The sequence below is a fragment of the Bos javanicus genome, chromosome 6 (genome assembly GCF_032452875.1).
Source record: "Bos javanicus breed banteng chromosome 6, ARS-OSU_banteng_1.0, whole genome shotgun sequence".
NCBI classification, from domain to species: Eukaryota; Metazoa; Chordata; class Mammalia; order Artiodactyla; family Bovidae; genus Bos; species Bos javanicus.
In genome coordinates this window covers 12,192,960-12,208,570 of record NC_083873.1, presented here as the reverse complement: position 1 = coordinate 12,208,570, position 15,611 = coordinate 12,192,960, and the positions used below count along the sequence as shown (strand labels likewise).

At 38.2% G+C, this 15,611-nt stretch overlaps 1 protein-coding gene across 28 annotated transcripts in view; it reads right to left on the bottom strand.

The window, feature by feature from the left end:
• Positions 1 to 15,209, bottom strand: part of CAMK2D (calcium/calmodulin dependent protein kinase II delta) — a 308,198-nt gene extending 292,989 nt beyond the window's left edge. For all 28 annotated transcript variants that reach the window (XM_061419307.1, XM_061419313.1, XM_061419325.1 and 25 more), the window contains exons 1-2: positions 15,126 to 15,209; positions 13,412 to 13,506 (exon numbers count right to left, since the gene is read on the bottom strand). In XM_061419307.1, the coding sequence (XP_061275291.1) occupies positions 13,412 to 13,506; positions 15,126 to 15,190 (160 nt within the window). In that variant the 5' untranslated portion in view covers positions 15,191 to 15,209. The remainder of the gene's footprint in view (positions 1 to 13,411; positions 13,507 to 15,125) is intronic.
• Positions 15,210 to 15,611: the final 402 nt, after the last annotated feature.

Here is a 15,611-nt window from a genome sequence, read left to right as displayed (position 1 = left end):
GCTGCAACAGGCCACCCAGGAGGACGGGTCTCACAGCACTAGGCACAAGAATCCTGAGGGTCCCTTACGCACACCCTAGAAGTACTGTGGGACCTAGTTAGGGAATGTCTGAAATCCCAGAAGCAGAGATGCTAAATAAGCATTGGTATGAGCCACAAGAATTTTTCAACAGACATTTCTCACTTCCCTCCACCCTTCCTCCCCAAAGCTTGCTACAGACAGTATGAATGAAACACTTACGTCCAGGATGGAGGAGAAATTATCCTCTCAGAGCTAAGTGCTATTTTTAAAACTCACCCTTTGTGTGTTCACTGTATATTTCTAACCCTGGTATCTATAAATTTGGATTTAGCTGGTTTAGGTTAAAGCCTCTACCTAAAATAGTCTCCTACCTAAAATAGTCTCGCAAAGTTTGTAAAAGGTCAACACATACTTATTTCATCTTATAAAATCATTATTACTTTAAAAGATCAAGTATCTCAGTGATACTTTGGCCATTCCTGTCCATGCCTGAAGCGCTTTCTCTTTACAATGTCACTGGCAGATAACATATACTGTGACTACGAGCATCAAATGGAGCACACAGTGCTGTAAGTACTGCAATAACTGGTTCTCTGTCAAGGTGAGACATATACTTTCTTTCAAATAGACTTAAGGTTAACAATTTTTATTTCCCCTGTTCCTGATCATAAATACATAAGAAGCAGGGGGCAAAGTCAATCCAAAGAATATTTTTTTCCTAAAGATAATTATGTGCAAAGCACACAAATATCAGTGAAAGTGGGTCTTAATCCTATTTATACAGGAGTCAAATAATACGCTGACACTTTTTTCCTTCTCTAATTCTACTAAAATGAAAACTGGCCAGAAATCAGGAGCTCTATGCTCAGATAACAGGAGTAGACTTTGACCTTGAAATCCTGCTGACAATCTGGAATTAGGATTTTTCCCACCCTACTTTCTAACGACTATACCAACCTTGAGTCACTGCTTTTGAAGTCAAAGAAGGCTTCCTCCTTGACAAAGCTCCTATGTCAACACAAAAAAATTCTACTCTAAATTATATATATATGTATACATATATATATATATACACATACACACACACAGAGACACACATTGAGTAAAACAATATTATCCCCCTTAAACAAGTAATATAATACTTAAAACAAACCTGGAGAGATCTTACAAATTAAAATGTTTTATAGATGCTTCCCTGTAATAATAGGGGGGAAATATTGCACAGTTAAGCATTGCTAGGGAGGTTAATAAGTACTTCAAGTTATCTTCTTGATAAATGTGAGTTTTTTCCCATTATGTAAATGAAGGGAACAAATGACTATTTTCCAGCCATCAGCTTGTGCTGAATTATATGTCATATCAGAATTAATCTGCTAATTTTCTTGAAACAATATAATGTACACAAATCTAAAAAATTCTGGGTCTCTAAATATGTATTCATTTACCATGATATGATATAGTTTTAGAAGTTATTTATTCATTCATTTATTCAATAAATGAGTTGCTTCCCTTGTAGCTCAGTCGGTAAAGAATCTGCCTGCAGTGCAGGAGACCTGGGTTCGATCCCTGGGTTGGGAAGATCCCCTGGAGAAGGAAATGGCAACCCACTCCAGTATCCTTGCCTGGAAAATCGCATGGACAGAGGATCCTGGTGGGCTGCAGTCCATGGGGTCGCAAAGAGTCGCACAACTGAGTGACTAACACACACATTTATTCAATAAATACGTGTGAAGGGTGCCAGGCACTATTCCAGACACTGGAAATTCAGGCAGTGAATGTCAATACCACTTTTAGACCCCTTACTTACCTTTGGTTTTAAACCAAAACCTACATTTTAAAAACAATTATCAATGCAATATCACAACTGCAGTAACTATCTAGCTTTTCTTGTTCATAAACACAAATGGGATTACTTAGGGCACTTTTAATACTGGTTAACTTTTTAAAAAATCCACTCTAATTATCCTCCTGTCCTTTCTCTTTCACTTAGTCACTCTTTTTTTTCTTTTTTTGTATTTGCCCCAAAGCTACATAAAACAAAATGTAAGGTAGATAAGAAGTTGTTATTCCTCTCTTATCAGCTGTTCACACCTAATGACTCAGGGCTGTAAAATCCCAGAAACCCACCTTATTTAATACCTTCCCCCAGATTTTGTTGCACTTAAGTGATTCACTGAAAGAAAAAAACTACACCTGTTTCCATTAGTGTTTGCATGCTTTCATGAAACTTTATAAACCATAAGTTGATCACTCAGGGTTAAAAAAAGTTATCTATTTTCCAGTTCTCTCTCTATTAGCACTTACTGATTTTCTTGCTTCTCAGTATTGTATCTTTCCTATCCCTCTTTAAATTCAAAAGTGGTCATTTTCATAATACAGTTCCAAGATCACCTCCTCTGAAGTTCTCCCTTTCCTTTCAAACAACAGTTACCTCCTTACACCCCAGAATGAGTAAACATTTGCATTGTCTCACTTATCAACATGCCTTGATAACGTATTTGACTCCACATCTATTTTACCTTGAAATGAAGGACCTTTATCTTTGTATCTTTGTTTATCTAGCAGGGGTGTGGAACAAGGTAACTGTTCTTTTGCTACATTGAAATTAAGAATCGTGTTCCCCCAAATTCAGTTTTACTAGCAAATTTAAGTATTATTGGCAGAAACGTACAAAGCCTGGAAAATGCAATCTGGCAACATTTATCAAGAATTTTGATAATTCAACCCTCTAACTCATTAGTTCTCCTTTATGGATACTCCCGAAGAAAAGAACTAGAAATATGAAAAAGTTTTACAAAACAACGTTTACTATTATCATTTATCATAGCAAAGAATAATAATAAAAAAAAAAAAAACAGCAATTCTAAACTGATGTTTTCTTAGTGAAGTGTAATTCAAAGGATTTGTAGTCAGATAGGTAGACTTTGTAAAATTAAGACAAAAGACAGGACAAAAAATTGTGTATTTAAGTCCAGTATTCTGACAAACTAAGAAAGAAACAAACAAAATCTGTACCATGTTTGGGGTAACTTAACTTTGAATGTGTCTTCTGTTTTTCTGTATTTCCCCAATTTGGTAACATTTTTATAATATTTTAAAATACTTTTATCTAAATTGGTAACAAATAATAAAAACTGGATTTTAGAGGTTTATCCAAAGTGTACAAGTCTCTCTGCAACAAATTTGATCTTTATAATCTTTATACATATAAATCTTTGATATAAAAGCATATACAATTTGTTCTATTAAAATAAAAAATTCATCATAAATGGTTTCTACAAACTGGCCAGAATGAATTTCACAAATCACTTCTCCTATATCTGACCTTTAAACTGCCATTTAAAAATATGATCAAAATCCTTTCACAAAAAGAACATATTTTCTAAAACATATAACAAAATTATAAAGTTACAGAATTGTGAAATTCCCAATTTCCTATTACATATCACACAAGAAAAAGTTCCCTGAAGAGGAAACACAAATAAATGCTTTAAGATGTGTTCCCTTTTCTAATATTGAAACAAGTACACTTCCCAGTCCTTTTACCAAGTTTCAGAACTGATAGACGCTGCGGCCTCTAACTGCCTTTATTGAAATATCCAATAATCACTCAAAGCAAATAATACCCATGATTCGCATATCCAAAACTCATAAAATATCACCAAAATGCTTTTTAAAGTGAGCTCTGTTAAAAGAAAAGTGAAAAAGTGACAACCTTTGGAGAACAAACTGAAAATTTTAAAACCCTTTTTTTAAAATGTAATAATGCCATGAATCTGGCATTACTGAAGAGGTACTGATGGACACACAATGAAAATGTTACCCCGTATCATTGAATCACTTCACATGGTTTAAAAAAAAGAAAATGCGCTAAGAATTTGTACATAGTTGCCCCCAAATTTACGGAATTATACAGAACTCCAACGAAGGATAATCTGTCATCTGAAAACTAATGGAATGATTAGAAAATTGTGAATAACTGGGAATTAATTCATTCAGTTAATGAATGCCACCTGACATGAAGCCTCAGGTCAATGATTTATTTCATGTCACAGTCTTTGTTAATCATAGGTCTATTTCAAGAGTCAGAATCTTATTTTTTACCCATTCAGTTGTCCATTTATTCAACAAACACAAGTATATTCAATACTGTATTACTATGCCAGGCACAGATCCAAAGATAAATTTTAAAATGTCCATAAAATGCTTGAAAGTTACAGCATAAATAACGATAATATAAGGGGAGAAGTGTGACAAGTTCCTGAAGAAACATGAAGAAGCTATTCAGGGAATGAGAAAAATAATCATATCTGTCTAGAGAAGCAAAGGAGGTGTGGAGAAGTCAGAGACAGCTTCACAGCGGAGGCAATGCCTGAACTGAGTCTTAAAGGAGAGAGGATTCCAACAGTACCAGGTGTCCTCACTGCATCTGCAGGGTAGACCAGGGCTTTCTCTTCCTTTGAACAGGCTGCTTTACTCTGACTGGCCAAACATTTCTCCCTTTTCTGTCAGGCGCACTTACCATTCCAAACACAATCTCACCCATGAATCTCTTCAGGAAATCTATGATACCAGTCACCTCCAACCCATAACTATTATACACGGAAGGCCCTGTGAATACCTCTAGTAGAGCCCATAAAAGCTACGGGCACAATATTTATCAATCGTATCAGATTCAGGCTCCTCTGTCCATGGGATTTCCCAGGCAAGAATATTGGAGTTGGTTCCATTTCCTTCATACCTTTATACTATTAGTGGGTTTGATCCCTAGGTTGGGAAGAACCTCTGCAGAAGGGAATGGCAACCCACTCCAGTATTCTTGCCTAGAGAATCCCATTGTCAAAGAAGCCTCAGTTCAGTTCACTCGCTCAATCATGTCTGACTCTTTGTGACCCCATGGACTGCAGCACACCAGGCTTCCCTGTCCATCATCAACTCCCAGAGCTTGCTCAAACTCATGTCCATCGAGTTGGTGATGCCATCCAACCATTTCATCCTCTGTCACCCCCTTCTCCTCCTGCCTTCAACCTTTCCCAGCATCAGGGTCTTTTCCAATGAGTCAGTTCTTCACAATAGGTAGCCTAAGTATTAGAGTTTCAGTTTTATTATCAGTCCTTCCAATGAACACCCAGGACTGATCTCCTTTAGCATGGACTGGTTGGATCTCCTTGCAGACCAAGGGACTCTCAAGAGTCTTCTCCAACACCACAGTTCAAAAGCATCAGTGCTCAGCTTTCTTTACAGTCCAACACTCACATCCATACATGACTACTGGAAAAGCCATAGCTTTGACTAGACGGACCTTTGTTGGCAGAATTGTCTCTGCTTTGTAATATGCTGTGTAGGTTGGTCCTAACTTTTCTTCCAAGGAGTAAGCATCTTTTAATTTAATGGATGCAGTCACTATCTGCAGTGATTTTGGAGACCCCAAAAATAAAGTTTCTCACTGTTTCCATTGTTTCCCCATCTATTTGCCATGAAGTGATGGAACGAGATGCCATGATCTTAGTTTTCTGGAAGTGGAGCTTCTAGCCAACTTTTTCACTCTCCTCTTTCACTTTCATCAACAGGCTCTTTAGTTCCTCTTCACTTTCTGCCATAAGGGTGGTGTCATCTGCATATCTGAGGTTATTGATATTTCTCCCAGCAATCTTAATTCCAGCTTGTGTTTCACCCAGCCCAGTGTTTCTCATGATGTACCCTGCATATAAGTTAAATAAGCAGGGTGACAATATACAGCCTTGACGTACTCCTTTCCCGATCTGGAATCAGTCTGTTGTTCCATGTTCAGTTCTAACTGTTGCTTCTTGACCTGCATACAGATTTCTCAAGAGGCAGGAAAGGTGGTCTGGTATTCCCATCTCTTTCAGAATTTTCCAGTTTGTCGTGATCCACACAGTCAAAGCCTTTGGCGTAGTGAATAAAGCACAAGTAGATGTTTTTCTGGAACTCTCTTGCTTTTTTGATGATCCAACAGATGTCGGCAATTTGATCTCTAGTTCCTGTACCTTTTCTAAATCCAGCTTGAACATCTGGAAGTTCATGGTTCGTATATTGTTGAAGCCTGGCTTGAAGAATTTTGAGCATTATTTGCTAGCATGTAAGATGAGTGCAATTGTGCGGTAGTTTGAACATTCTTTGGCATTGCCCTTCTTTGGGATTGGAATGAAAACTCACCTTTTCCAATCCTGTGGCCACTGTTGAATTTTCCATATTTACTGGCATATTGAGTGCAGCATTTTCACATCATCATCTTTCAGGATTTAAAATAGCTCAACTGGAATTCCATCACTTTCCACTAGCTTTGTAGTGATGCTTCCTAAGGCCCACTTGACTTCGCATTCCAGGATGTCTGGCTCTAGATGGGTGATCACATCATCATGGTATCTGGGTCATGATGATACTTTTTGTATAGTTCTTCTGTGTATTGTTGCCACCTCTTTTTGATATCTTCTGTCTCTGTTAGGTTCCTACTATTTCTGTCCTTTATTGTGCCCATGTTGCCTATCAGGCTATGATCCATGGGGTCGCAAAGAGTTGAACATGACTGAAGCAACTTAGCACGCACTACTTGCTATACCTAAGAGTTATTTTTCCAACAATAAAAAATTTAACAGTTTTGTATTTGGCTTTCACTTGCTACACTTCAGTAGGAATTGACACACACAGCAGTGCTGTCCAAGAAGAAACAACACAAGAAGCATCTGTCTTCCATTCTTCACTGGTCAGACAAAGTGAGCCAGAGAAGGAGAATGCCTTTATCAGCAGGTTTCTCTGGGCTTTGGTTAAGGGCTGAGTGCTTTTTTTGAGCAACAAGTAAATCATTTAGAAGAAGTAATCCTAGGAACTCATTGTATATTAAGATATTTTTAATCAGTTAATATATTAAGTTCACCAAAGTATCTCATTCTTCTGTAATCACTTTCTACCATTTTAATAAGATTTTTCACTACACTGTTTTCCTTTCACAAATTAGCATGGGGATGCCTTTTGAAACTTCCATTTGATCTTCTGTTACTGCAGCAATTAAAACACTATCTTCTCTCATAAGTTGGAACCTGAACAGTCAATTCCATACATTGTGTTGGAAATATAAAATGTATAAGACATAGTCCTTTTTATAAAGGAACCTGAAGTTTAGCGGGGAGATAAGTCAAGCACATACAGATCAGTACAGAAAGGTTAAGTTTTCTGTAACAACAATGAACAGGATTCATGATGGCAAGATTCAGGGTTTAGAGAGAGACAAAACTGGGCTAAAATTCTTGACTCTGCCATTTAGTAAGAGTAACTCATAGTAACTATTTATAAATGGAGATAATATTGCCTCTCCAAAGGCTGCTGCTGCTGCTGCTGCTAAGTCACTTCAGTCATGTCCAACTCTGTGTGACCCCATAGACAGAAGCCCACCAGGCTCCCCCGTCCCTGGGATTCCCCAGGCAAGAACACTGGAGTGGGTTGCCATTTCCTTCTCCAATGCATGAAACTGAAAAGTGAAAGGGAAGTCGCTCAGTCGTGTCCGACTCCTAGCGACCCCATGGACTACAGCCTACCAGGCTCCTCCATCCGTGGGATTTTCCAGGCAAGAGGACTGGAGTGGGGTGCCATTGCCTTCTCCGCTAAAGGCTGCAGTGTGGATTAAATAAGTGAAGTGAAGTGAAGTGGCTCAGTCGTGTCCGACTCTTTGTGACCCCGTAGACTGTAGCCCACCAGGCTCCTCTGTCCATGGGATTCTCCAGGCAAGAATACTGGAGTGGGTTGCCATTTCCTTCTCCAGGGGAATCTTCCCGACCCAAGGATCGAACCCAGGTCTCCCACATTGCAGGCAGACGCTTTAACCTCTAAGCCACCAGGGAAGTCTTAAATAAAATATTAAATAAAATATCTTGTAAATATATACATGCCACTTAGAAGGTGTTCTTTAAATAATGGCTATAACATTTCTATTAGTTTATTATTATTATTATTGATTTTGGTAGTAACAAGCAACCTCATATGTTGTTAACATGAGACAGTGTTAGAAAAGGGGTTCACCTATCTAAAAAAAAAAAAAATCAATTATAATGTTCTGTGATTGTGTATAAATAACAATGCATGCTAAGTCACTTCAGTCATGTCTAACTCTTTGCAACCCTAAGGACAGTAGCCCGCCAGGCTCCTCTGTCCATGGGATCATCCAGGCAAGAATTCTGGAGTGAGTTGCCATGCAATGTACTGGAGGGGATCTTCCAGGACCCAGGGATCAAACCTACTTCTCTTATGTTTCCTGCATTGGCAGGGTGGGTTCTCTACCACTAGCGCCACCTGGGAAGCCCCATAAAAAACAATAGTTGATTTCAAAACCAAACAACAGAGCTGTCCTCTCCCTCCTCCAAACCTATCAGTTTCTTTATCCTAAAGAAAGAGTTAAGCAGATGAAAGGTCTACAAGTTCACCTTAACAAGCATTGAGATACCTACTTTAACTGGAATCATAACCAGCTATAACCTAAAAATCGTAACCTAAAAAATTTCCTACAACAAAAATAACTTTTTACTGATAGTTTTAACAAAAGTACCATATGAATAAAACAACTTTCACTATAATCAGATATCTAAACCATTTTGAACACTCTCCAAATTGTTTATTTAGACTTTGGTACTTGAACCCGTCTGCATTATGGTTTTAAATATTTAAATTTATATTATATAAAAGCCTTCCTTCATCTCCCTTGGCAGAAACAATCTTTCCCTCCTTAGAAATTCCATAGCACTTTATTCACGCTAGACTTAGAACACCACTTATATCTTCTATGATGTCTATTTGTGTCGACGGCCTTATTATTCTTAACATTCTGCCCATTTTAATCATTAAATATTTATCAAATAAAAACATAAAATGAGGTCACCTTTGTGAAGGTGCTTAGTAATCTATAAAGTAATATAAAATATAAAGGTATATTTCAGAGTAAAAATATTTTGCTAAGGCTCCCATTTAATATATCACAGTACAGTTCACTAAATGATACTATTATGACTTAAAAGCTTTAACACAGCTTTCCATGTAAACCACCAATGAACTAATTGGCAATTAACTGTCAATAATTTATGGGGGGGGGGGGGAAACACTGTACACACCATATGCCAATAAATGAGAAGGGTCAGATATCTTAAAAAAAAAAAAGAAATACCAAGCCAGCCCTAGAGACACTAGGAGTTGGCCTGCCTCTGTATCAGCCTAAGGAAAAGACTCACAAATTAAGATTCTAGTTAACAAAAGAAGTTAAATGTCCAAGAAAATCCTATTATGTGCTTTATGATAATTCATGATGGAAAAAACTCAAATTACTATATTTTAATTTTTATACTGAGTTGATGTCCTTACTCAGGAACATAAATGCAGAATTCAGATTTCATAGCTGAGACCTAATTTTGTGTACATGGGCCAACAGTTCATGAAATCCTGATTCATGTTCTAGTTCTATCAATCTAGGAATTAACAAAACCAGCAAAGATCAAAATTATCCACTTGCATTGTATCTGAAATTTTACATAAATATAAAATGAAATCCCTTTTTAACTTCAGCAATAGAGGTAAAATATACTTGTAATAACATATTATTTCAAGCTTCTACTGTACTTTTAAACATTTTACAAAACAACAACATGGTGTATCACAGACTATATAATAAGAAATGGTTTCTAAAGATCAAAAAATTCATCAGGAGATGAACGGCAAGAAATCAGTAGTGCCATAAAAAATCATTTACCACAAGTTTTAAAATGAGAAAATCACATGTACTATTTCTAAAGACATCTAACCATCAGAAGCTTCAATCCATTGGATTCTGAACTGTGATCACAGTCCTTCATGGACTTTTCATAATCTAACAATAACTTAGTTATAAGAACATCAACATAGACAAAAAAATCAAAACAGCAAGGCAAATTAGTATTTGTTAACTACTAACCTAACTGATCAAAATGATAATTTCTAATTCTCATCCTAATAATATGAGAAAATTCTATTATCACTACCCACTATTTACTAAGCATGTCTTCTTAGTAAATGTTAGCAAACTAACGAAAAAAATTTTAGAGGACAGAAGTTACATATAAAATCTCACATGCTTGAAACATATCTACACTATTTTTTCTTCTAAAAACAAGTCAACTACATTGGAATGTACCTCTCTCTCTGATTCATTGTATAATGAATGCTCTTTGAACATGTTAATGCAAAAGGAAAGAAATTCTTCAACACTGAGTCTCCCAAACATGATGTATGTGACTAACAGCTGGGAGGTAATGTGACTGAAACTGTTTGCTCGAAATCCACTAAGTTCAAGGCACATAAAAATGCACAGGTGACAGTATAGTTGGATGTGCAAATTTGTCCATGAATGTAGCCAAATTTTTGGCAATTCTCTAATGGTCTTAGATGTACAGACAATGGCCTTTCTTCTTCAGCTGTAATGTTACACTTAAAGAACATGGAGTTGGAAGGCCTGCTTGGTCTTTGAAACAAACAGGCGTAAAACTGGGATTTACAAAAGGCATGGCATTTCAAATACAAACAAAAATTTGTACAAAAAAGTTACATGTTTCACAAAATCTGCCATGTGCAACCAAAAAAAAAAAAATTTCATTACCTTGGGGTGAAAATGTTATTTTGCATTTTATTCTATATTTCCCCTTAATTATTTAAAATTTTTTTTTTTTTGTAAAAGAAATTTTTTAAAATCATAATCTGGGAAGGGAGTGCTCTGAAAGGAGAATTCATATTTTTAACCACGAGCTCTTAGTATACAACCTTATAGACTTCTTTACATCCTGTATTTGCTTATTCTTAGGAATGAACTAGGTATCTCTTTTACAAACCACCTAACAGCCACATGTGATTCTCGTCACTCTGTAATGAGCCCCTCCTAATGTCCTCAATGGGGTAGAATGTTATAGTAAAAAAAATGAAAGCATAGTGTTTTTCCATTAAGACTTTATAGCTTGAATAGAGGTTTAACAAATGTATACATGCATAGGTACAAATATTCTATAAACTACTCTAATCAGCACGACAATACAAAATAAATTGAACATTTTGAAGGAAAAGTACAATATCTTATAGGTGAGCAGTAACAGATAAAACTGACACAGCATTTTGCATTTTAGAAGTGATTCTCATAAAATTCACTGAATCCTCAAAACCACCCATGACACCATACGGGGATTTTTTTTTCCCCCACTTGACTAAAGAACAACCCGAGGTCAAAAAAGTTATGTGACAGAACCAAATTTACATACTGAGTACACTAGCAATAGAGCCAAGATTCAAATTGGGTTCTCACAGCTAAATCAAGGCTTCCAACTAGATTTATAATTTAAACTGTCACAATTTAATTTAATCTTTACAACAACCCAATGAGATAATAGCAGCTAATATTCATGGAATGCAGCTTAAGCCACTTAATTGCCACAAAAACCCTATAAAAGAGTGACTACTCAATTTTACGGATGAGAAAAGTGAGGCTCATGGAAAGTGTGTAAACTGCACAAGATCACACAAATCACAGGTAGAGGAATCTTAACTTAAATCCAGGGCATCTAGTTAAAGAGTCACCTTCTTCACCTCATTCTTCAGCAGATTAAGAAACTTGCTCAAAGTCACAAGAAAATTGCAAAGGGAGAACATGAAGCAAGCATTTTAGCCCTAACTACTTTCCTAAATATAACTGAAACAATGAAGATCACTAAATCCAGAAGGGGCAAGGTAGCTGTGGGGTACATTGTTCTCGAAAGCAGATTGAACAAGTGAGGAACATCAGCAGAAAAGCAGCAAGGAGTTTCAGCAGCCTAAAGACTTATCTTCATACGTTTGAAGCAAAAGTAAAATGAAACCTATGTGAGCAGAGACAGGGGTGTTTACCATCCTGGTGTAGTCAGTATGAAAGGTGGTGGATGAAAAGGGACTTCTAATTAAGAAATCAGTAAAAATGAAACACATTTAAGAGACAATGTTAAAGCCACAGAAAGATAGGAGATAGGTGTTTTAACACCTCTAAAAGAACTGATACCCCCACTCTTGCCAAAAGTACCAAGCATACAGGAAGATATTATACAAGCACTGAAAGAATCTGACTACATTTTTGCACTTTTCTTTTCTACACTAAACTGTCATGTACAATAGCAACTCCTTTTCACCATTAAAAATCTTCCTGTGGAGTAGAGAGAAGTGGAAAAAGAGAACATAATTGAGCATAAAGTGTATTCCATTAGTCCTCCTGTCCTGAATCTATGGTGCTGGTTACTTTTACACATAAGATGGTCCTCAGACTCATTAAAATCAGGTGAAAGAAATACAAACTTTCACTTAAATGAATAAACTGAAATGTCAACCTAAAGTACACATTAAAAGCAGAATCTGCAACAAAGAGGAGAAAAAAAAAAAATCATGGCAGAGACCAGACACAATGATACCAGATACTAGGAAGCAACACTTCTTAGAAGACAAATTAAAGAAAGAAAAGCAACCCTGATGGGATTTCTTTTCTCATTACTTAAATCAGGTCACTGAAAGGGACTTACACTATGGCGTTTTCTTCATTTTAATTTCATCAAACCATAAATTCCCATGAAAATATTAATACCTTAGACACGTGCTCACAATAATTGGAATGCCTAACCTTTCAGTATAAGTACTTTTGCATGAGTTCAACAAAATAAAAAGAATGCAATGAGACCCCTCCAAGTTTTTTGCTTATGTCAACAGCTATTTTATGAGTATGAATTATCTTTGCAGTTATAAAGCATATGTAAAATACATTACATGAGTGAGAAGTCTTACTGCAGATGATCAAGTAAAGGTCTAAACTGCACTCAGAAACATCAAAATCAAGCTGAATTTCCTGGAATATAGCAACTATAAAATGTTCCTCCCAAAGCCGTTACTGTTAAATATACCTTAATGAATTAAGTTCAAGTGTAACTACAATTGAAATATACGATTTAACTGAGTTATGACCTATTTTTCCCCTCAAAAGCAAAAGGGAATAATGACAGTTGTGAGACTTACATTTTTCCATTCCAGGGTTTTTCTGAAAGTTATTTAACAGTGGAGCTAAAGGCAAATTGCACTTAGTGACATTTATTTGCTTTAAAATATAGTTACGCTATTACCCACAGAAAAGATAAGATTTTAACAATTTATCAAGTAACCATTGTATTTGGTCACATTTTTAAAACTGCACAAACCAAGAAGCACTCAGGCAGGAAATAATCTCAAAAGGTAATATGATACCTACAGCTACAATTATAACTAAATGACTTACTTACAGAGAACACAACCAACATACAACAGAACCGATAACCAACGTGACAAATGCACAATTAACATATATGTGGTTGAAAATACCCACCCCTAGCAGAAAGCTTTTTGGTGTTGATAATTTTGGCAGCATATTCTTGTCCAGTAGGGATTTTCATACATCTTCTCACCACTGAGAATGCCCCCCTGAAAACCAATAATTAGCAGGTCATCAATATAATCAGCTTGATATTCTATTAAAAACTTACATCTGAGTATTTTTATTGAATTTAGTGAACTGTCAAATATCAGTGCACCATATAGTAATATCTAGAAAACGAACAATTCTTCCTGGAAACTCAGACCTTCTTTAACGTTGAAGAACAAAAATAAATTTTACTTAACTGGGAGCACACATTATTAATCAACAAAATGAAAGGAACTGCCAATTATGACGACTCTTGTTTGCACATGAAATTTGAAAACATTTTACAATTCACACTCACACAGCACCAAATGCTCTGAGAAAAAAATCCTGCAAAGAGCTGAAGAGGAGCAGCAAAAATCTGCTGCCTATTTATTTTGGTAGGAAAAAAAAATTAATGTGGCTCCAAGTAAGTAAATATGGCGATTGTTTTCATTAAAATAAATCTTAGGAACATTTGTGTGTGGTTTAACAAATCCTGCTGTGGTGATTTCTCTCTGCCCTGTTTTGGGCTGGGGGAGGGGAGAGATTTGAATTAAGCTGCTCTTCCGACATATTCTCCATGTTTTAACAGCAGACAACATAAATATATAAGGATATGATCTTCATTACATTTAAAAGATATTTACACATCCTTTAATTCAACTGTAGAAAACAACAACATACACATAAATGCACCTCTTTCTTAAGTAATGTTCGACATTAGCGATAGAGGAACTGGGGTTGGGTTTGATGCTACATAAATTAACGTTCACGGCTCGGCCCCTAGGTGCCTTTGCACAGGTTCTCAGTAGGTCTCCTGCCTCCTTCCTTAACACTGCCAAGTAGTCCTGTCGGTCAGGTGTAGAAGGTCGTTTTTAAACAACATACGACGTTAGGTTACCCCTGGGAAGCACTATCCCGGTCTCCAGAGGGCTTTTCCACTGCCTGTGTAAATAAATCCTCCCAGAGAACTCGAAGATGTTCACGTAAATCCTAGGAAGGGTGATGATGAGCGAGTAATCTAGTGCAGGGAATAATAGTGGATATGGGACAGGGGGTCGAGTTCCTTTGGGAGGCTCTTTTCCTGGACAGAACAACTACTGGATGCGAAACAGACTCTACGCCAAGTTGAACTTTCGGCATCAATAAATATGGCACCGTCTGGGGCAGTGAGTTCTCATTTGAACGTGGGTCGTATGGTTGACTCGCCGGCGAACCCGGCGGCATCTCTATTTACAGAAAACGTGATCTATGTTGCATTTTACATGGGTTCTTGTTTCCTCTCCATACACACACGCGCACGCGCGCGCGCGAGCTCGCACACTTCTCAGGATGACAGCTACAACTGCAGGGATCGTAAATCCACTAAGTCTCTAGTGCAGGGGGGTGGGGGAGCGGGAGAAGGTGGGCTAAGGATTATCAGAAAGGGCCACAGCCGGGGTGGAAGGTCGTTCCCCTTTGTCGTCCCCTCCTCTTACCAAGACAACACCTTCCTCCGAGCCAACACACCGGGGGCCCTCTTCCCTCTCCTCCCGTCTCCCAACTCCCTCGCCCCACGCGGGAGGCCCGTGGGTCGGGGGTAACGCGACCCGCCCTCTGCTGGAAAGGGGACGTGCGAGTACCCGGCAAAGGCGCTTACTTTCCGAGCTCCTCGAAAAGCTGATACTCGTCCGTGAACCTGGTGCAGGTTGTAGTCGAAGCCATCCTCGGTCCGGGCTGTCCCCCTGGCTGGGAGCGCGGCGGACCAGACGAGAGCAGACGCGCGGCTTCCCCGGGACTCGCCCCGCGGCGCTGTCACCCAGGGCCGCCCTCACTTTCCTCGTCCGAAAGTAGCTCGCCGGCGAGGGAGAGTGCGCAGGGGCGGGGCGGGAGGGGAGATGACCAGAGAGGGTGGCGTGGGGTCTCCTCCCTGCTGTCCGCCGATCCTCCTCCTCCTCCGGGCCTCGCTTCCTTCTTCTCCTCCCGACGCCCCCTCCGACCCCTTTCTAGACCCTCTCCCCAGATGCAGGCGCAAAGTACTCAAGAAGAGGGGCCGGGAAATGGAAAACAGCCGGGCACGGGGCGAGAGGCGAGCAGTTGCGAAACGATCCGCACCGGGGCAGGAGGCGTAGAGGCGGAGGGGAGG